Source organism: Ailuropoda melanoleuca, chromosome 1 (assembly GCF_002007445.2).
Source record: "Ailuropoda melanoleuca isolate Jingjing chromosome 1, ASM200744v2, whole genome shotgun sequence".
In the NCBI taxonomy this organism is placed as follows: Eukaryota; Metazoa; Chordata; class Mammalia; order Carnivora; family Ursidae; genus Ailuropoda; species Ailuropoda melanoleuca.
Window position 1 is genome coordinate 200,082,977 of NC_048218.1, and position 20,075 is coordinate 200,103,051.

At 40.0% G+C, this 20,075-nt stretch overlaps 1 protein-coding gene across 9 annotated transcripts; it reads left to right on the forward strand.

Annotated features, from left to right (window-relative positions):
- Nucleotides 1-4,441: 4,441 nt before the first annotated feature.
- Nucleotides 4,442-19,969, forward strand: SSBP1 (single stranded DNA binding protein 1). 9 transcript variants are annotated; one of them, XR_002143199.2, is made up of 9 exons: nucleotides 4,442-4,556; nucleotides 5,185-5,252; nucleotides 7,393-7,453; nucleotides 8,047-8,187; nucleotides 8,402-8,489; nucleotides 9,986-10,074; nucleotides 13,559-13,632; nucleotides 16,777-16,859; nucleotides 19,658-19,969. XR_002143199.2 is itself a non-coding variant. In XM_019802232.2 (8 exons), exons 2-7 carry the CDS (start codon nucleotides 5,229-5,231, stop codon nucleotides 13,600-13,602), a joined length of 447 nt encoding a protein of 148 aa, XP_019657791.1. In that variant the 5' UTR covers nucleotides 4,442-4,556; nucleotides 5,185-5,228; the 3' UTR covers nucleotides 13,603-13,632; nucleotides 19,658-19,969. The 9 variants fall into 9 exon arrangements, 6 of the variants coding, with proteins under 6 accessions (XP_019657791.1, XP_019657794.1, XP_019657795.1 ...); XR_002143200.2 differs by having other exon boundaries at nucleotides 19,820-19,969; XR_002143201.2 differs by having other exon boundaries at nucleotides 19,823-19,969.
- Nucleotides 19,970-20,075: the final 106 nt, after the last annotated feature.

The following is a 20,075-nucleotide window of genomic DNA, read 5'->3' on the forward strand; positions in this document are numbered from 1 at the left end:
ATATGGGTAAAATACTCTTCTTTGTAATACATAATTAACAAAGAGTGAGAAATTTCTGTTGGAAACCATTTCATGAGTAGATAGGTAAGAAAATTTGGTAGGTAGGTAGTAACAGGTCTTCGCTGTAAGGCCCAGCTTTGTGGGCCTAAAATCTAATAATGGCCAGGCTCTAATATAGAAAATAATCTCAGTCATAAAGGCATTTGATAACTTCTAGTGTGTCATGTTAATGAAGGTAGCCTGTTAATGGTTTGTAGGCCTATTTGCTGCCTTATAGTCTTCTTTACCCTCCATTAAAAAAAGCAAATTAGTAAGTGTTTTTAAATTGAATAAACCATCATACCATTGTTTGTTCTGTCTTGGAGGAGCAATCCTTCCCATGCAGTTAAGTGGGGTAAAGTCCTCTGCATTGTCCATTGCCATTTTTAAAAATCTAGTCTTCACTCAAGGTTTTAAAATGGAGTCAATTTATCTCTTGCCTCCCCAACCCCAGCCATTTCCCTTGCAGTAGAGTGTGAAGTCAACCACAATTTGTGATTTAGAAGTAGGTATATTATTAAGCATATGCAATGTATAGCCCAGAATGCTTTGATTATACTTGTCTTCTCAGGCATTGACAACTAGTACTATTAAGGTCTACGACCTCTTCTCTACCTTGCTCTTCAGAGCCTGTGTCAGCATCTGAGTGCCAGACTACTGCCTTCTCTCCCTGTCTCTCTGGTGCGGGGCAGGGGACAGGGGAGGCTCCACAGTAGCACAAAGTTACTAAACCAGTAGGTAGCTGCATAGACACTGTTGAGTGTGAGAGGGACTGGGTCTTCACTGGGCTGGGGATTTAATCCCTTCCAGTTCAGTTGGAAGTTGAAGTTGACCCCTTGCTTCAGTAAGAAGCTCCACCCTCAGTCTGAAGTTCCATTTCTGCACAGAGATCACAAGATAACCAGGAACTAGTTATCAAATGCCAAACTATCAAATATTAACATCATTGGACTGACAATATTAAACAAGGTGAATTTAGATATTTTAAGATATAAATATGTTGCTTTTCTATAGATATATCTCAAACACACACAGACCTTAAGTTCCAAGAGACAATCTTGAGACTTAAAGGAATGCTATTGTACTTTACTAAGCTCCAACATATGTATCGGTTTATAGGTGCCATTATCTAAAGCTGTGTAAAGATGAACATCAAAAGATAAATGTCAACATTTCAGCCTGAACGGTTAAGCTTTTTTTTTTTTTTTTAAATCTCTGTATGGACCATAATTTCAATCCTGAATTACATAAAAATTGTCAGGTTGATTTTTTTAAAAAAATTAAACACAAAAAGTAGCCATAATAACTAATAACTATGAAGTGCTGCTAAAATTGCTTTTGAGCTACTTTAAAATAGATGCTGTAATCCATTTAGATAGTAAGTGCTATAATTTTCCAACTCTTATTATGAGGCTTGAGAAAAACTGATTTAGAAGCAAAGTGAGAATCTGACTGAGTTTTCCAAAAAGTGTTTTTCTACCGCAACAAAATTGTCCAAAGCCCCCTTTGATAAAGCATTGCCAGCCCTGGTCTCTATCACTTGATGCCTATAACTGAGACTTTTTCTAATTTAAAGGGGAAAAAAAGGCAAGGCCGAAGATAACTTCGTGGCCCCGGGCATCTATGATAGACACTTATCTTTCTCAGCCAGCTTTGCAAAGGATGAAAGCCCCTAATTATTCCACTACTGCCGGGAGTAATGGTAGCTGATTAAAGTCACACTGCTTTCTGTCACTACTTCTCAGCATCGAGAAGGCCCTTTCTGGGTCCATGGATGAACTACAGACAGTCTACATTTATGCAAATTGGAGATTCTTGAAAGAGAGAGACCTCTCTATTACAAAAATACATTTCAGCCACTCTTCCAGGTCCCTGATTCTTTTGTTGTTTGTTTTCAGACTTCTAATTTCAGGCATATTTGAGTATCCTTCTGGGTTCTTCCTATTTTTTCTTTCTATTTCTTTGTTCTAGCCTGTGACCTGAAGCCTTCTAAAGTCTCTCCTTGCTTTAAAGCATAATTTTTGATTGTATATTCACAAGGTCCCTGTCCTCTAAGAGTTCACAGTCAATGGAGAAGAGGAGGCAGCTTCATGGTCACCTAAATTAAAATACAAGATAAACTGAGTGCGTAAAGAAAGTGAGATGGGAGAACAAAGTAAGGACTTTGAGTAGAAAATTGTTAAAGTATGGAGAAGGGCATTTCAGATGCTGAGCAATGAAAGCAATGCCAGTGCTGGAGCATTTGTTGTGGGGAAGGAGGATCTAGGTGATAAGAAAATGCTTTAACTCAGTTCTTCCATGACATTATACATTTATATATTTTGTACTTTTTAATGTGGGTTTTTTTGTTTTTTTTTTTTTTTTTTGTCAAGAAGAAAAAGGAAAGCAGCGCTTGCAACTTGTTTCAACAGTCCAAGGAGCATGTGTATTGGTAATTCCTGTCTGAGAATTGAGATTAGCTTAAAGTGGTATTTATTTAGATTAAGATGTTATTCATAAAGTTAGGAGTTTGCCCAAGGCTGTCTGTTTTCAACTGGTGTGCTTTCTGCCTTTTTTATTTTAAACAACCCTTTCCACACTCCTCACTCAGAAGTATGTGCAAATAGAAAGAGGGAGAGGTCAGTGGCATAATGAAATAAATTTTAGGGCTGAATGGATATGGACAAATGGATGTAGGTGACTGGGGAGAAGTTTTAAAGATGATTCCAAAGTTCAAGTCCGGAATAATGTTGGTACCATTAACATAAACAAATAGCTTAAAAGGGGGAAATTGGTTTTCGAGGAAAGGATGAATTTTGCTTTTCATTTGACTCAACAGCTCAAGTAGAAGGAAGTTCTTTTTAAAAAAAAGAGAGGGGAGGGGAGCAGAGGGAGAACCAGGGGGGGAGAGAATCGCAGATTGCAGGCTGATCACGGAGCCGGAGGTGTGGCTGGATCTCAGGACCCTAAGATTATGTATGACCTGAGCCTAAATCAAAAGTTACGACGCCTAACTGCTTAACCGACTGAGCCGGTAGAAGTGAGACTTTTAAACAGGAAATCATTGGAGGGCGCTGACAGTAGTAACACAGCTGGCCAGGGTATGGGATAGTTAATACCTGTGCAAGGCCTGCAGGCAGTATGACATGCTGTTTCAGGAGCTAAATATTGAAGGTAGAGGTAAAATGGGAGATAAGTGTATCAACTAAGCCAGACTTTTAAGAGCACGTTAAGGTGTGCTTTGGAAACCATGTTAAGTAGTTCGTATTTTCTCCTTTAAGGGCAAAAATGGTCCAATGAAGGCCTTTAAGTAGGGTCCCAAGAAGGCGATTTGCTTGTTAGAATGATCTGGAGGGTACCCTCCTTTTCTAGAAGTTGGACAGCACAAGGACCAGCAGAAGAGAGGCCTGGGGAGGCCACCTCTGGCCTGTATCCTGCAATCTGCGGGACCCCAATACCCTCTTGCTAAGCAGGGTATTGCTAAGCAAGATTAGGGTGAATGAGGCAAAATTTAAGGGGTGCCAAGAAACACAGCAATGAAAGATCAAGGACACTTTAATGCAATATTTTAAAAATATTAAAATTAATGAAAAGATCCACAATGAACAAAATATCAGAATTTTAAATAAAACAAGATCAGTAAGCTGAAGTTAATTAAAACTATTTAAGATTGCAACTTGGTTAAGAAAAATTGTCAGACATGGTAATTCCCGCAATTGGAAATAAGATAAGCAAAGAAGTAGATTTTTGATTAATTTACTTCTATTAAAGCCTGGAAAGTAAAACTACAGTGACTTCTGTTTTTGGTGTAAATAAAATATTTAAACTTAACGTTGTGAGTTTTAAAACACCTTCTCTCCAGATTTTCGATATTCAAGTACTTTAATGTTCTGGATTTTTTTTTTGGTGTATGTAAAAACGTCCATGTTTTTCTTGTGCCTCAGGATTCAATATGGCTCAGAACTTAGTTAAAATTTTTGGTTTTTTGGTTCACAGATTTTTTGAATATATTCTTAAAATATTATCCTCATTCTTCTTAAACTATTATTTTGATCGCCAAAATTTTTGGCACTCCCTGAATTTTTCGCTCTCAGCCCTACTTCTTTTTCTGGTTTCCTTCCTGCTTTAGCACGCCTGGACCTTTCCAGCCTTTGCCTAAGGCCGAACTAGCCTTCGTTTCGTCCACCTCGCCCCCTCCTGGTCCAGGCTGGCAAGCTTCTCAAATAATTTCATTTCATTAGAAACTTAAAATGAGCTCGACTCACCACTCGGCGGCGTTGCCGTACCCGCTCCCGTCCGGCAAAAAGCTCCCGGAACTACCACATCAAGGGTGCTTGCTTCCCGGGTGCTGCGGGAGCATTTCTACGACGCACGCTGCACACTTTCCGTTTTCTTATTCCTCTCGCGAGGCTTGCGTCCGCTCTGTGTCCGGAAGTGCTCGTGCAGCTAAAAGCTGAACGCGCTAGAGCGCCGGTGAGGGACGGTGGGAGCCGCGAGTTCTTCGCTAGGTGTGCGTGCAGCTCTATGTGGCTCGGAAGGTGGTGCTGTGTCTATGTCTTGGCCGTTCTCTTCTCACCCGTGCGGAGGACTTCAGGGTTTTCTGCCACTTCCCAGTCCCTTTACGTTGCTGTTTAGGAGCTCCACTATTTGAGAAAGGGCGCCAGTCTATCCCGGCGCTGAGGCCGGGGGGTCCAGGGATCTCCACGGTCTTTGCTAACGGGTTGGAAGTAATTTTTGCAGCCATAAGTTTCAGATTTAAGTCCCTTGGTGATACTGTAATGCTTACTGAATCCTCACTATGTGTTAGGAATGACTTAGCCGTATTGGATGTGGCAGTGAATGAATCAAACGGAAACCCCAGCTCTAGGGGGGCTTGCATTTTAATGAAATTCGAGAAGACTGTGGAGTGCAAATGGGTATAAATCAGAAAGTATTTTTTGTATGTGTTAGAGGAAGAGGAAGCCAAAGGGGATAAAAAAGACAATAAAACTTTTTTTGAGGGCGGGAGTCCTCGTAAAATGTGCAGGGATGTTGATGTTTATGGTCGCAATGTGGACTGCATAAAAATTATGAATGCAGTTAGGAATTTAGGATTAGTGAATTTGGGCTCTTGCTCTAAGATATAATATTTATTTCTCTCTCTCGTGTTTTTTTTTTTTTTTTCAGGGGGAAGACCAAAGACTAGATTGTAAGAAAAGCAAATAGAAGCCATGTTTCGAAGACCTATTTTACAGGTAATCACTTTTCCATATTAGTGTTGAGATGCGTTATTATCAACCACAGTGATCAGATTTCTTCAGGCTTTTGACTGCAGAGGCAAAAGACCTTTGAGCCCACCTACTTTATATGTTCTCATTTGATAGAATTTGGGACAGATTTTACGTGTGTAAATGATGCTCAGTGAAACAAAAATTTTCTAGCTTACGTATATAATGGGAGTCATAATTTTTTAAAACATGTTACTTGCATTTAGATCAGTTAGCATTTAATGTCTTTAATGATCTCAAGACTTTGAGAATCATTTCTGTGGCGCACGTGGTTCCTTTTTTGACCATCTCCCTCCTCTGTTGTCAACCTTCCACCCCTCATCTCCCTGTACTAAAGAGTGCAGCTGAAGTCATCATGTCACCACAAATGTACTACGTCCTGAATTCCTTCTCACTCCCACCAGTCTGACTCCTTATTTCTCTAGACACTCTAGCCAGCCCATACCAGCATAGACTACCCATTTTCCTCACTTACATTTTGGTTTGTGGATTCTTCTTTATAACGCCTCTCTCATTCCCCATCCTGTTAAGACTGATGAAGAATCACTTCCTCTCTGAAACCTGTTCTCATCTCCCCCAGTCAGCTGTAGAATTGAGCCTGTATTCTTGGATCCCCACTTTAACCTGTACATAGTTTTAGCATTTTTTAGTGTATGTGTGTTGAAATGTGGAACACAGAGGAGTTACTGCTGTCTTAATACTACAGTGTTAGGATATATAAAAGAGTTAAAAGTTTAATTTTAAAAATTATCCCAGTTAAAATCTTTCCCTATTTCTGCTTTTCTAGTAGGTCTTAATTTTTGTGTTTCCCAAGTGAGACCTATTATTCTGAGACTTGCGAGCCCTGGCTCACCCGAGTACTTCCAATTAGCACATTTCTAGAAACATGATACTAGTACTAGTTTGTTTGAGTCTTTACTATGTTGTAACTCCATCTTTATTTCTTAAGCACCCCATATCCCAAAACATAGTGAAAAGATTCCGTAGTCAGCACTACCCCAGGAACCGGGTGTTCATTTGGTTGCTGGACATCTGCTTTTTATATTAACAGTGCTACCACTTGACACATGCTTTCTGATATAATGGGTAGCTTTCTCAACCCTGAAACCAGCGACGTGCCCAGGGTGTGTGCTCCTCTCATGGCAGGAGTCCTTGAACAGAATGTCTTCAAAGGAGGCAGCAAAGGGCAGTGGGAAAAGTGTCAGGCTTGGTGTCAGACGGCCCTGGGTTCTAGGCACAACTTGCCGGTTATTTTCTTTTCTTGTTTTTTTTAAAGAGTTTATTTATTTGTCAGAGAGAGAAACAGCAAATGCAAGCACAAGCAGGGGGAGCAGCAGGCTCCCTGCTGAGCAAGGAGCCTGATGCGGGACTCGATCCCAAAACCCCGGGATCGTGACCTGAGCCAAAGGCAGATGCTTAACTGACTGAGCCACCCAGGCATCTCACCATATATTTCTTGTAGGATTTTGGGCAGGTTACTTAATCTCTCTAAACTTTTTTTCTTTTCTTTTCTTTCTTTTTCCCCTTTTTTTGGTCTCTAAAGTAGGGATAATTTTACATAGTTGATCAGTTTGTTGCAAGGACTAATTTGTAAGAGGTAAAGCACATAGCTGGTATTTAGTAGTGATAGCTGTTGTGTCATTGCTGCTATTGTATGTCGGTTACTACCTTCCTCTGACACATTGACTTGAATAGTCCTGTTTTTGTACTTTATTAGAGAATCCAATTTGTCTTAGACTTTTGCCTTTGGTCTGTCAACAGCCTGAATTTTTCCAACATATATTTGACTTTACCACGGAAGCACCATAATCAGGAGGGTTGCCACGAGAAAGAAACAGGAGAGGATTCTAAATTAACTTTCCTGGGCTTGTCGTCTAGGATTTGGTACATTTGGGCTTCGGGAGTGGTCGGCCCTCAAGGCCCTCAAGCGTTTGTGTGGTCCTCCTGGTGCTGCGAGGGGGGAACACGTGACGTGCATTGCTTGTCCTCTGGGGATGTGTGCTGTAGGAGCTGCTGACTCGATAGTGGCTGAGTGTGAGCAGGTCTTCTGTTTGCATTTACCTTTCCTCCCAAATTAGAGCCATTTTACTCATTTTTTCCACTTTAGGTATTTCATCAGTTTGTAAGACGTGAGTCTGAAGTAGCTAGCAGCTTGGTTCTTGAAAGATGTAAGTAGAAGCTAATTTCCAAGTTTAAAGTATGTTATTTATAGCAACGTACAGATGTTCTTAAACATGTTGTAGAAGGGGTGCACGAGTTGGTTTATACTCTCTTAATGCTCAGGCCCTTGGCTCATGTTGGCCTCTCTGCTCCTGACCTTGCCCCATCAGGCTGAGGGGCCTCGTAGGATTCCTTTCAGTCCTGTTTGGTTATCTCCGTCTTCCAAGGTCATGTGCTATTTGGCTGAGGGAGTGAAAGTTTGTGCAAGCTGTTTTTTCACAGAAATATTCACTCATATTTATAAAGATTTTCAGATCTCAGATTTGTTCTTTTAACTATATGGTTTTTTCAAAAAAAGGTGTTTTAAAGAATTTAAGATAAAGATTTTAATGTTTGCTTTGTGGGGTACTAAGAACATTTTCTCCTTTCTTGCCAACCCTTCTTTTCACTCCCACCCTCCCTTTATTTGCTTCAACTTACGTCTGATCTTTTAGAACTTGGGTTTTGTTTAATGCTGAGATCAAAGTTGAGGTAGTATTTATAGCTGTTCTCATTCTGGACCTTTCTCTGAATCTCATTTTATTTACACGCTGCATTTCAGCTCTGAACCGTGTGCAGCTGCTTGGGCGAGTGGGTCAGGACCCCGTCATGAGACAGGTGGAAGGGAAAAACCCAGTCACGATATTTTCTCTAGCGACGAATGAGATGTGGCGGTCAGGGGAGAATGAAGCGTACCAAATGGGTGAGTATAAAAGACTGGGGTTTTCATTGTATCAGCAATAAAGAGACATTATTTATTCTCAGTTAGTTGATCAGTGATGAGCTACTTTTAGAAAGAAACTTTCTAATTCTGTTCCTTTCTCTTAGAAACTGTGACATTGGTTTTGGTGGGCATGTTGTCTTCTGGCGTTTGTGTGCTGGCATTCGTAACCACATTTCCTATTCTTGTGATTTAGGTGATGTCAGTCAGAAGACAACGTGGCACAGAATATCAGTATTCCGCCCTGGCCTCAGAGATGTGGCATATCAGTATGTGAAAAAGGGGTAAGTTGAGGAAGGACGCATCTTATAGATTGAATCTTATAGACTGAATCTTATAGTTTAAAAAACTGGTAGCAGGTGTTCTCAGGGACTCCTTTATCCTACTAATAATTCTGTTAACTGGAGATATTTATTCAGAGCTTAGTACTCTGTGCATGGCGTGTTGCCATGTGTGACTAATCAGAGGTGTATAAAACATGGTTTAGCTGTCTAAGAACTTATCGTTTAGGGCAAATGAGGGGTGTACATACATAGAAGCAGATGCAGCAAGAGAGAGGGCGGAGTGTACTGAGTGCCGTGTGAGTAAGTGCAACACGTGCTTTAGGAGTTCCCGTGTCACCTCTCGGCATCTCCATGGAGTCCTTAGTACAGGACCTGGAGTGTCTGAAGCCTGACACAGTGAGGCATTATGGCAGTGTTCGTAGCAGTTATGTTATATTTGATAATTTTGTATCAGCTTCGTAGCTCCCTTTTGGAATGCTTGGATTGATTGAATCCAATTGAATCCTTGAAATAAAAACTGTCTTTTCCAAAGCCGTAGAAGGACAAAGGGTGTGTTGAACAGCAGTTGTGTTCATAGGTAATATATTTAGAAATGTACTTGTTTTATAGAAATGAAGTGTATTTCCTTAAAAAATATTAGGAATAACTAGAATTTGTTTCTAATAACCGTGTGCCTTTTTTTGTATGTACTTTTCAGAGTTCCGTATGTATGTATGAATTTGTGCATACACACACACATATAAATACAGGAAATTTCAAGGAAAATGTCTGTATGCAATTTGACCCACTGATTGATGAATTTGTGTGTATTCCTTTTGGCACCCAGTATTTTACCAGCTTTGCCTACTTTCTATATTGTGGTTTTTTTGGTGATGGTAGACTCTGAAAATTGATGCCAGCGTGAATTTTCTACCCTTTAAAATCAGCTATGGTTGTCTTGTAGTTCAGCCTTCTAAACAGTGCAGAAATGGTCTTAGTAATTAACTTTAATTGAAATATTAAGCTGAAAACCTCCGTTTTGAATTTTAATAATCTAAGTCCCTTGAGAAAATAAGTTCCTGAATCTGGCTATGAAAAGGAATTGAACAATAAGTGAAAATCAGTGGATCTGTTAGGGAGTCCAAAATCAAAGGTGGGGGAAAAGGACACGTTGGAAATCAATCCTAGAGATTGAAGGGATGCCACTGTGTTGCTCTTCCATTTCATGGTATTAAAGTCTTTTTTTTTTTTTTTTTTAACTTTCATGAGGACTGCTGTCAGCTTAAAGCTGAGGACATTGTCCTTTTTACCTGGACGTGTCAAGTCTCTGTGGACATTCTGTTTCAGTACCTTTAATACTCCCAGTGTTGAATTTTGAGGTGCGGTAGCAAAAATGAAGTTATGTGTGATTCTGTGTTTCATCCTTAGTGGGTACTTGTTACTGCCTCTCACCTGATCTCTCTTGTAAAACAGATGAGAATCTCCAGACTGAAAACTGTAAATTTTGTTTTTATCAGGTCCCGAATTTATGTAGAAGGGAAAGTAGACTATGGTGAATACACAGATAAAAATAATGTGAGGCGACAAGCAACAACAATCATAGCTGGTAAGAAGCTTGTGATAGTAGCTATTCCCTTCTGCCTCTTCCCCTTTTTAAAAGCTTGGCTTGTTGTAAGTAACTTGAACAGGGGCTTTGAGAACTGATGCTCAGATTGTCAGGCAGCTCAATGTCAGAATTGTGAGTCTGCTTTGTGGGTTTGCTGTGAGTGTCTACATTCTCCTGATCCTTCAGGACATTGTCTCTGTACTGAGTTTCATTTCACAAGTAACTTTTGAGTAGAGCATCTGTGTCAATACTTAACTGTTTGAAGTGAGAAAAACTTTAATGCCTTTGAGGACATGGCCTATACAGGCAGAAGCCTGTGCCAAGATAGAGTTATACTACTGTGAGTGGCATTAGACATTTGTGCAGGTTTATTCACAGCCTGCTTGGTCCTTAACATGATAATTTTTTAAAAATTATTCTTGATGATTTTAAGTTCCTATTCTCGTTAGACAAAATGCAAAACAACGTAAAAAACGTGGACACAACAAAGCTTAAAGAAGGTCAGGAAGATACCTGCCAGAGCACAGTTTTCAAACTTTTTTGAAAATTCTTCAAGAATTTTGAAACAAATATAGCCCTTCGCACATGTTTAAGTTGACATGAGAATTTACTCTGCAGTGTATTAATGGATGTAAATACCATAGCAGTTTGATACCCATCATCCTTGGAAAAAAATGCATGAACAAACTCTTCAGCATTTGGAAATTTTATGTTGTTTCTTTTTCTCTGAACTTGTTTTTCCATTTTCTCCTAAGAATTGTATCTTAGTATATATTGTATAGTTAAGAATATTTTATTATTCATCCTATTATATTCATAACAAAAATATATACATAAATAGAAATTTAAAAATATTTTAAGAAATTCTGGGATGGGGCGCCTGGGTAGTGTAGTTGTTAAGCGTCTGCCTTCGGCTCAGGGTGTGATCCTGGCGTTCCGGAATCGAGTCCCACATCGGGCTTCTCCGCTGGGAGCTTGCTTCTTCCTCTCCCACTCCCCTGCTGTGTTCCCTCTCTCGCTGGCTGTCTCTCTGTCACATAAATAAATTAAAAAAAAAAAAATTCTGGGATCTTAAAGCTATAAATGTCACATTTCTTCTTGATTGGGTTATCATTATAGTTGTTTTTAGAACATAAGGTACCAAAGCAATTTTAATATATAAATATGAAAACTGAAATTTTATTGAAAATGCATCTTTTAATGAGAGAGATGGTGCTTTTTTACCTCTTCGATAAATTGTTAAAATAAGACAGTTGTTAAACATTAATTCTATTCTTTTATTAGTTTTTATGAATGTAAACATTGAGAAACCTTTTTTTATAAGTACATAGAAATGAAAGAAAGTAAGATCTCAGTGTTATGCACTTCTGAGATATGCCAAAATTGGGTATCTTTTGAAAATAAAATTTTTTTAGTTGTTGAAAATGTCAAACACACACAAATATAAAAAAGTAGGAAAAAATCTTATGTCATTTAGCTTCAACAGTTACCAACTGATGGCCAGTATTATTTCTTCTATTTCCCCAGCCCACTTTTCCTCACTTATTTTCTGGTGAATTCCAGACATACTATTTCATTCATAAATATTTCCAGTAAGTATTTCTGAAAGATAAGGATTCTTATTTAAAGCATAACTACAGTGCTATTATCACACCTAATATTAAGAAATTATTAAAATTTTTTTTGTACCAGACATCACAGTGTTTAAATTTCTTTGCTTGCTTCGTAAATACAAGTCCATAAGTTGTCTTACATGCTTTATATGTATCTTAAGTTTCTTTCTTATTTTCTTTTAAATAACACAAGTTTATTTTTTCACAGTTCTGGAGGCTAGACCCCTGAGAACTTAAGTCTCTTTTAATTGACAGATTTTCTTTTTACCTTTCTTTCTTACTTTGCTCCAGAGTTCATGTCTTAACCACTCTACCATATGGATAAATTATAATTTGTTATAAATAATAACAAGTACATTTTTTTACTGGTCTCTTTGAGGTATATTGACCTTGAGAACCGTCAGTTATCTTTCTGCCCTCATTATCAGACCTTAGAGATGAAGTATTATCTGACCATTTTGATTTCATAATTCTTGGGTGTCTTGACAGTATTTCATTTCTATGTGCTTTTTGTCCTTGGGCCAAATCTCCAGAGATAACTACCTGTTCAGAAACTTTTTTGTAGACCTGTATAGGGCATAGAACTACACCTGTGATTTCAGCAGTGGAAAGCCAAACTTTCTAATAAAATAGTTGACATTTCTAAATCTTTATCAATTACGTATTTATGAAGCATTTAACACTTTAATATTTCACCATTAACCAAAAGTGTGGGCAAATTTTGGATTGTATGAATTGTTCTGAACCAAGCCAACCACTAAATAGAAATAGTTCAGATTATCTGCCATTTTGCTTTCTTCTTGTCACTAGTATTCACAGTATGGGTGAGTTAATTGAGCAATTAACAGATTTATGGCCGGTAGTAAAAATGAATAGATCTTAACCAACATACAGTACGTCATTAGTTTTTGATGTAATGTTCAATGATTCATTAGTTGCATATAACACCCAGTGCTCAGAAATTTAAATTTAAATTTGATTGCTTCGTCCTTTTTTTTCTCCCAGGGATCCATGTCTTTAACGTAAAAGTAACCACCAGCGGATGGCACTCTTGCCTTTTTACAAAAGTGTGGTGTCAGTTGAGATAATCTCTTCTGCAATAACCATTCTGTATCAAAATATTCTGTTTTTAAAAGACTGTAGTAAATATTATAATAACCACTATTTGAATAATTCTAAGTTACAGGAATCTGGGTTTTTTCAGGCTGCACAGGAAGTACTACTTCTTTTCCTTTGCTCCTCCTAAACTAACTCCATCTGGACAGCATTTTAAGCGCAGTGTCTGATGTTCTTGCGTGAATATGCTCTCTCTGTAATATTGATTAGTAAAAATTTTCCCAAGAATGAGTGTATAAAAGTCAATCTGTTTTAAAATTTAAAAACCGAATGTCTTCTGAGCGTTACAGCCTACTTAAAGACATCCGACAGTTTGTCTTTGCTGACGGGGCCGTATGTTGGACCCCATCCTTTCTCCATACCTCCAGTGCGTGGAATGTAATGCCTGGACGCTCTTCTGTGTGCGGACGTGCTGCCTGGTTTCATGGCATCTATCTGAGCATTGCAGGCATTGAAATTTGTGACTAGTTCTTTTGTAGGAGTTATTGTGGAGCAGTTATAATTGTCTTCAGGGAAGACGAGAAACACCACACTTCTAGCAAGGTCTCAGTTGTTGTCATGTAGCCGAAGCCCCAACTTCTAGCTCCTTTGGTGCCTGTTGTATATACCTCTCATGACCATAGCAGAAGTTATTTCACGTTTTGGGAATTTTCCTAAAATCCTGTTAGATGACAGCACTTACGTATGTATTAGAGAGGAACAATTAAATGAGAAAGAGTTCTGGAAATAATATTTATGATTTGATTTCTTTACAGATAACATTATATTTCTGAGTGACCAGACCAAAGAGAAGGCATAGAATGGACGATTCTCCCTTGGCCATTGCTTGGTACAGTCTCATTTCCAAATCATGTATAGTCTTTATAGTTCCTAAGGACGAGAATTAAAATATTCTTTTATATAAAATGAGTGATAAGACTTCTCCTGATTCTTACTCCTCTTCCCCTTTTTGTCTCATAGACCTTTGTAGCTAATTGTTTATTCTTTAAGGGTGGTTTCTGTGTACAAGTGTACAAAATAGCTGTCAGGTTCATCTGTGTTAGGGCAAAGGGATAAGTGTCCTTTGGGATGCCCCCTTGTTTTTGTGCACACTATTACAGTATTGAATCAGCCACTGAGTATTTGTTGAGCTTCACTCTATGTCAGGCATTTATCCCATGGTTGTGAATAATGATTTTCTTACTGTTTGCCCTATAAACTAGATGGCAAGGACTGTATCTTCTCTGTTTACCTGCACCTTAACCAGTGCTTGGCACAGAATAGACACCCGATAAATGGTGACAGATGAATGATCCCAATGGGATATTAAGTTTTAGCCCAAACTGGAAGGGGTTGCTGAACAGTGGTTGGTATCTAACCTAAACAGCTTCAGGACTAAACTACCTTCTTCACTTCTTTTGTTTTTGGACAAATTTCACTAGTAGCATTTATGAAATAGATTTTATCAGCAGTAAAAACCTAAAATAATAAAGAGGGCTGAAATAGTTTGTCTCCAGGTGATGCCACAGGGGCTCTGGTTCCACTCTTTTCTCTCTTTCTAAGCCCCATTCGCTATCTTTTAGTCACATCCAGAATGTGGGGATGTCCTCTAAACAGCCTTCGATGTTGCCTCCCTAGGGTAGAGCCTCAGGTATGCCATTTTCCTTTTATTTTTCCACATGATTTCTTGATGCACATATACAGGTCATGTACAGAGTTACTTTCATGGTAAGAGTCTGGAAATTACAGAGTTCTAGTAATTTCCTAATAGATATTACATAAACTTGGGTTTTTTAGTGTGTCTTGTACTGTTGAAGTCTGCATCAGATCTGCATGGGTCTCCCTGCTAGTTGGTGGCAGCTGTTCAGAGTTGGCTGCTGCTGAGCCAGTGTCTGGATCCGATGATGGAAGTCCCTCATTCTGTCTAGCCACCTGGGCTCCAGCTTTGCCTTCAGCCCAGCCTGTTTCCATGTGCCACAGACCTCATGTCTCGTCCCTCCGCCTGCGAGCTGGACTGTCACGGGTTCGCAGTTCATATGCTGCACTGTGGACAAACACTGGAGCAGTGTTTCGTACTTACAGTGCACTTTGGTCAAGGAAGGATGGAGTTCCTTAGCTTCTGTCTCTTCCTGCCCAGGAATAGTAGAAAAGTGATTGCCATTCCCTCCTCTCAGCTGTCTTTTTTACCTGGTGCTGGGACCATTAATCAGTACGTTAACTCTGCTCCCTGAGCAGACATTCAAACTGTGTGGCGACGTAGTCCTCACTCCTTTGTGCCACATTCCATAAGCAGAATGTAATGGAGATAAAATTGACCTTTGGGCCACTCTTTCTTGGCAAAGCTACTCTTACACTCCTTAAAGGTTGTGAGAAGTGATGCACATTAGTATTCCTGTTCAAATAGTGTGCTTTGGGAAGCTGATGTGGTGAACAAAACAGTTTAACAACCAGCCCAGAGCAACTCTGAGTCTAGGGCACAGGGGCAGGAAGGTGTGCCCTGCAGGATCCCTTCGAGCTGGAGGCTTCTGCACACTCCCGCCTGAGCTCCTTGAAGGCTCTGAGGTTGGGCAGCAGAGCTTTCAGAGGCCATATTCGGTGCAGAGGCCTCTGTGCTCGTGATGCTGCAGACCCGAGGTCCACAGCCGGGCAGGCTGCCTGAGCCCAAACTCTGCCCTTCCCACCTGGGCTGCCCCCTGTGCTGTAAACTGTGTACCCCTCCCACGCTGATCTTGGAGGACACATGTGGAATTTGGTAGTGGGAACAGTTGGTAGGGGTCTCCTAGGCCAGGTTTTGTGTCTTGCATTCCCTTTTTCATGTTACGGTGTCAGGGAATATACCTGTGGAAAACTGTCCTTTGACTTTGATTTTGGAATTCTGTGTTAGGTGGAAAGATGAATATGATACATAGAAGCGTGGGAGGAAAAGTATCAAACAGAATGTGTGGTATTACCCCATTTTTGAAAAAGAAGTAATTGATAAAAGTAGAAAAGTCTGGGAGGAGAAACATCAGAAAGTTGTCATGATCTTTGGATGGGGGGATTATGTGTGATTTTCCTTGTTTTTTGCACTTTTATATATTCTAATTTTTTTTGCATTGAACGTATATTATTTTTATAATAAGAAAAAACAAAACTGTGTTCACTTGGGGAAAGAAAGACTTTCCATTATTTCCTTTCCAAGCCGGGCTTGCATTTCTGATCGACCTTCAGCTCGTACTATTCTTGTGTTAGAGATGAGAAGGACAATCTCCTGTATTTACTCCCTTCTTCTGCATCTTACTATTACATGCTTAGATACTTCATTCACCTTTTTTCCCTTCTTTTTCTTTTGTTTTTCTCTTAATACATGTATGTAACCCATAGTGACCGACTTTAAAGACCATCCCGTGTGAGATCCACTGTTTGCTGCCAACGCAGTTCTCAAAGAGTCATTCATTTCTTAAAAATTACTGGACAGTGAATCCACAGACATCCCTAACACCAAAGACATGTTTTTGTGGCTGTTTTGAAGATTACTTGTCATTGCCAGCTGGGTTACAGCCTGACCTCTGCAACTCAGGAGAAATTACTGGTAGTTTCTCTGTGTTCCCAAAAGAGCCCATGCAGTTTTTGAAGGCAGGGCTGTCCTTTACTCAAATGATGCGTTGGTCCCCATCCAGCTTAGCCTAGCACAGTGATGTTATAGGGCTTTCTAAATGTTGGTTTGTTAGATTGCACTGAAACACTGATGTGAAAATGAGAGCAGAATCACTTGACTTATTTTTCTGTCAGGGTTTGCATTATATGCTGTGAAGCTTGGTGGGTGTAACAGCAAGCAGATCATTGTAGAAAAGTTAATGAGTTATAGAGAAATCTCTTACAAGGTAATAATTACCGCATTAGCGCTTGACGTTTATCGTGTCCGTCTTAGGTGCCAGGCCCTGAGCTCAGTGCTTTTTATCGTCATCTCATTTAACTGTTTCCCTAAGAAGGTGGTATTATCCTGATTTTTCAGATGAGGAAACGTGAAACCGAGAGGTTAAGTAACATGTCAGAGTCATGCAGCTTATTAGAGGCACACCTGAAGCGTGAGTTTTGGTATGTGAAGTTCGCATTTTGCTTTCTGCTTACTTTCTGCTTCCCACTGCCTCCCATTTCCATTGGCCCTGCTATCCAGAACATTCAGAACCACCCGCGGCTAACTTTTGACCACTCGGGGTGCATCGAAGTCATACTGGGAGTTGCAGTACATAATAGGTTTTGGTTAGGATAGAGTTAGGGGGAGGGAGAAATACCTTTACTTTATTCTTTCTTATTCTCAGTCTGATGATCCTCTGGGAAAGTAAGTCGCAGTTAATTTCTTTACCAAGTTATCTTTACCTATTCTCTTGCTTCTTTGTTATCAAGCAGAGTTTCTTTACTGGTTAAAATAGGTCACAGTGTCTGCTCCTCTCATTGTTTCCTCCAATTGTTTCCTTCCTACTGAGGGTTGAAATTGTCAGCAAGATTGCTCAGGAATTTGACAGACAGACTTCTCAGAGAATGAGACTTTGGCAGGTGTCAACGGCACTGCAGTCCTTTCTCACAAACTATATTTGCCTCTGTGCTGTTCCCACAATCTGTGATAGGATGGTGTGTAGCTTTTTAGGCTGTCCAAATCATGCAGTCACAATAATGAAATTTTTGTCTCTATTCTTCATCCATTTGCCCTCTGCCATGCTTTGGGACCTTGGAGTGTTGTTTGTCCATACAGTTGTACACTGCAACATTTTGTAGCTTTCCTGCTACACCTGCTGTTTAGAAGAAAGGTGGCTTATCATGTCAATTCAGTTAAGGCCATATAGTCAGACAGCCTGAATCTGCTGCACTTAACCAGCCAAGGGGCCTCTTTTCAGTTTCTTAACTTTCCCTACCTTGGATTTTTTGTCGTTTTGTTTTTCTGTGAATAAAACAGGGAAAATAGTAGTCCTACTGTATAGGCCTGCTGTGAGGAATAAATAATACATGTAACTTACTTAGCACATATTAACTGAATCAAGTGCTTGATACATACTGGCCATTATTTCTCTTATTGTAGTTATTTTAAACAAGGCATATCTCTTTTGTTCCCATGCCCATCTCCCCAAGTCTCATAGGATACTTACTAACTTTAAGGTTATTGTACTTGGCCTTTGTTGTTGTTAATGTCTATGGATTACTGAGAACATAGTCCAAATTAGTGTTTTTTCATTTGCTTTTAATCTTCCATGGCTATTTAATCTGGGCATCTTTTTAAACTCAAAAGTCAGTTGGGCACCTGCTTTGTACCATGTATGCATACGGGGCTAGATACAGGGAGAAGTAAAAGAGGACTCCTGCACTGAAGGAGCTCACAGTCTAGGATAGTGGGGGCTGGGTGGGGAGGACAGAAGCAGGAGCCCATGGGCTGCGGTGTGAGGAGCACTGTAGTAATGGTAGAAAGAAAGTCCTGTGGGCACAGATGAGAATAGTTAGGTTAGTTTTCAGCAGAGGAAACAGCATGAACAAAGGTCCAGAAATGTAAAAGTATATGGATCAGTGAAAGATAAAACATGAAAAGGGGGTTGGGGCTGGATCATAAAATGCCTTGAAAGCTTACAGAGGACTTAGGCAGTGGGGAGCCGCATGTTTTAAAACGGATGTATCAGAACTGTGCTTTAGAAAGAACAGTGAAGACCTGTGAAGGGCTGAAGGGGGAAAGCCTGCAGGCAGTTAGGAAGCTACTGAAGGAGCCTAGAAAGGTTAGCAGAGTGGGGATTATAGGTGACATGAGGGGAAGGTGGTATTCACGATTCGTTCACTGTACAGCAGTTACGTGCCAGATCCTGTGCTGGGCTCCCGGTAAGGGATACTGAGTAGAAGAATAACACGTAGGTCCTGCCCAGGATGCGCTGGAGACTGAGGAGGTTCTGGTGGTCAGAGAAAAGGCCCTTAAGAGAGAATTCTGAAGCTGCTTGGGCAGCTGTGTGGATAGTGACGTTTTGTTGCTGAGACTAAGGAACGTGAATGTGGGAGCTGATTTGAGAAGAGGAAAGATCAGGAGTAGTTTTGAACATAGTTTTATCATAGATTTCCTAGCTTATGTTTGATATTAATGAGTGGAGCTCAGAAGAGAAGTCAAAACAAGAGTGACTTTTTTTTTCTTCTGCCAAACATTTTTGAAGCACGTTTTGTGAGACAACGTAACAAGTGTTGCCAAGATTCCAACTTTCTGTTCGGAAAACCATATTATGGGAAAGATTTCCAGTTGCTTACCTGTTTTACAGTGTAGCAGGGATTTGTGTTAATCAGGTGTGGTAAGATGACAGACACAAAGGCAACTGTCTTGAAAGAAGAGTTTGTTATAGTTCTTAAGAGGAGTTCTCATGCCACACTATTAGAACCATGTGGAGAAGCACCAGGGTAGGCCAGAAGGCAGAAGGAATGAGGAGAAATGTGCAACAGAGCTTTTATTGTGGTTTTTGTGGGACAGAATAATTTTCACCAGGCTTTGGGCAGTAGGGGTGGTCCCTAGTTGTCAGGTACCTGGTGATTTTGGGTAGAGGAATAGTGTTTTGGACTGCAGGAGCCTGATAGGAGGAGGCTAATGGCAGGTGTGGAATCAGGATTGGTTGGTTTGTGTATTAAAGACATGCTCATGGGCAAGTGTTTACTATTTCTAGGAATTAGCTAATGTTGGGAAGGGGCTAGTTCCTCCCAGGGTCAGCCAGGCCCCAAGATGTCAAGCATGATAAAATACAGAAAATAACAAACATGATTAATTCACTACTCAATATCCATTATCCTTTCTACTGAACCTGTTAATTTACAGAGCCCGTATTTTATTGGGGATGACGGTGTGTACAGCTGAAATACTGCATTTCTGTTTTCCTTTGCAGTTAACAGTTGCTAAGGGGGTATAAGCAGAAGTCATTTGGTGGTGCTTCCAGGAAAGCTCCTGAAATGATTAACTCTTTTGGGAGGCTCATCCTTTGTGCTTCTCCAGACCCTCACCTGGCTTTTTCTTGTCTGAAACGTGGACACAATGGCTGAATCTCCAGCAGCCGTCTTGGACTGTGAGACGATCTTCAGGATGGAAGACAGAAGAAGCTGGGATCTGCAATGACGATGGAAACACCAGACCAGTCCTGGACAGTCTATCTCTGGACTTCTTTGGGAGACACAAATAAATCTCTACCTTGTTTAAGCCACTTATTTGTGCTTTGCAGTTAAACCTCCTTCTTACTAATTCACACATTCTTTATCTCCATATACACAATGAATTCATTACTCTGATTCTTTCTCTTCTAAGACCTT

Bases quoted from the DNA above. Each gene is read 5' to 3' on its own strand.
- SSBP1 (XM_019802232.2), top strand. From the start codon at position 5,229: ATGTTTCGAAGACCTATTTTACAG. The intron at 5,253-7,392 runs GTAATCACTTTT...TTTCCACTTTAG, and splicing joins TTCGAAGACCTATTTTACAG to GTATTTCATCAGTTTGTAAG. The intron at 10,075-13,558 runs GTAAGAAGCTTG...ATTTCTTTACAG, and splicing joins AGCAACAACAATCATAGCTG to ATAACATTATATTTCTGAGT.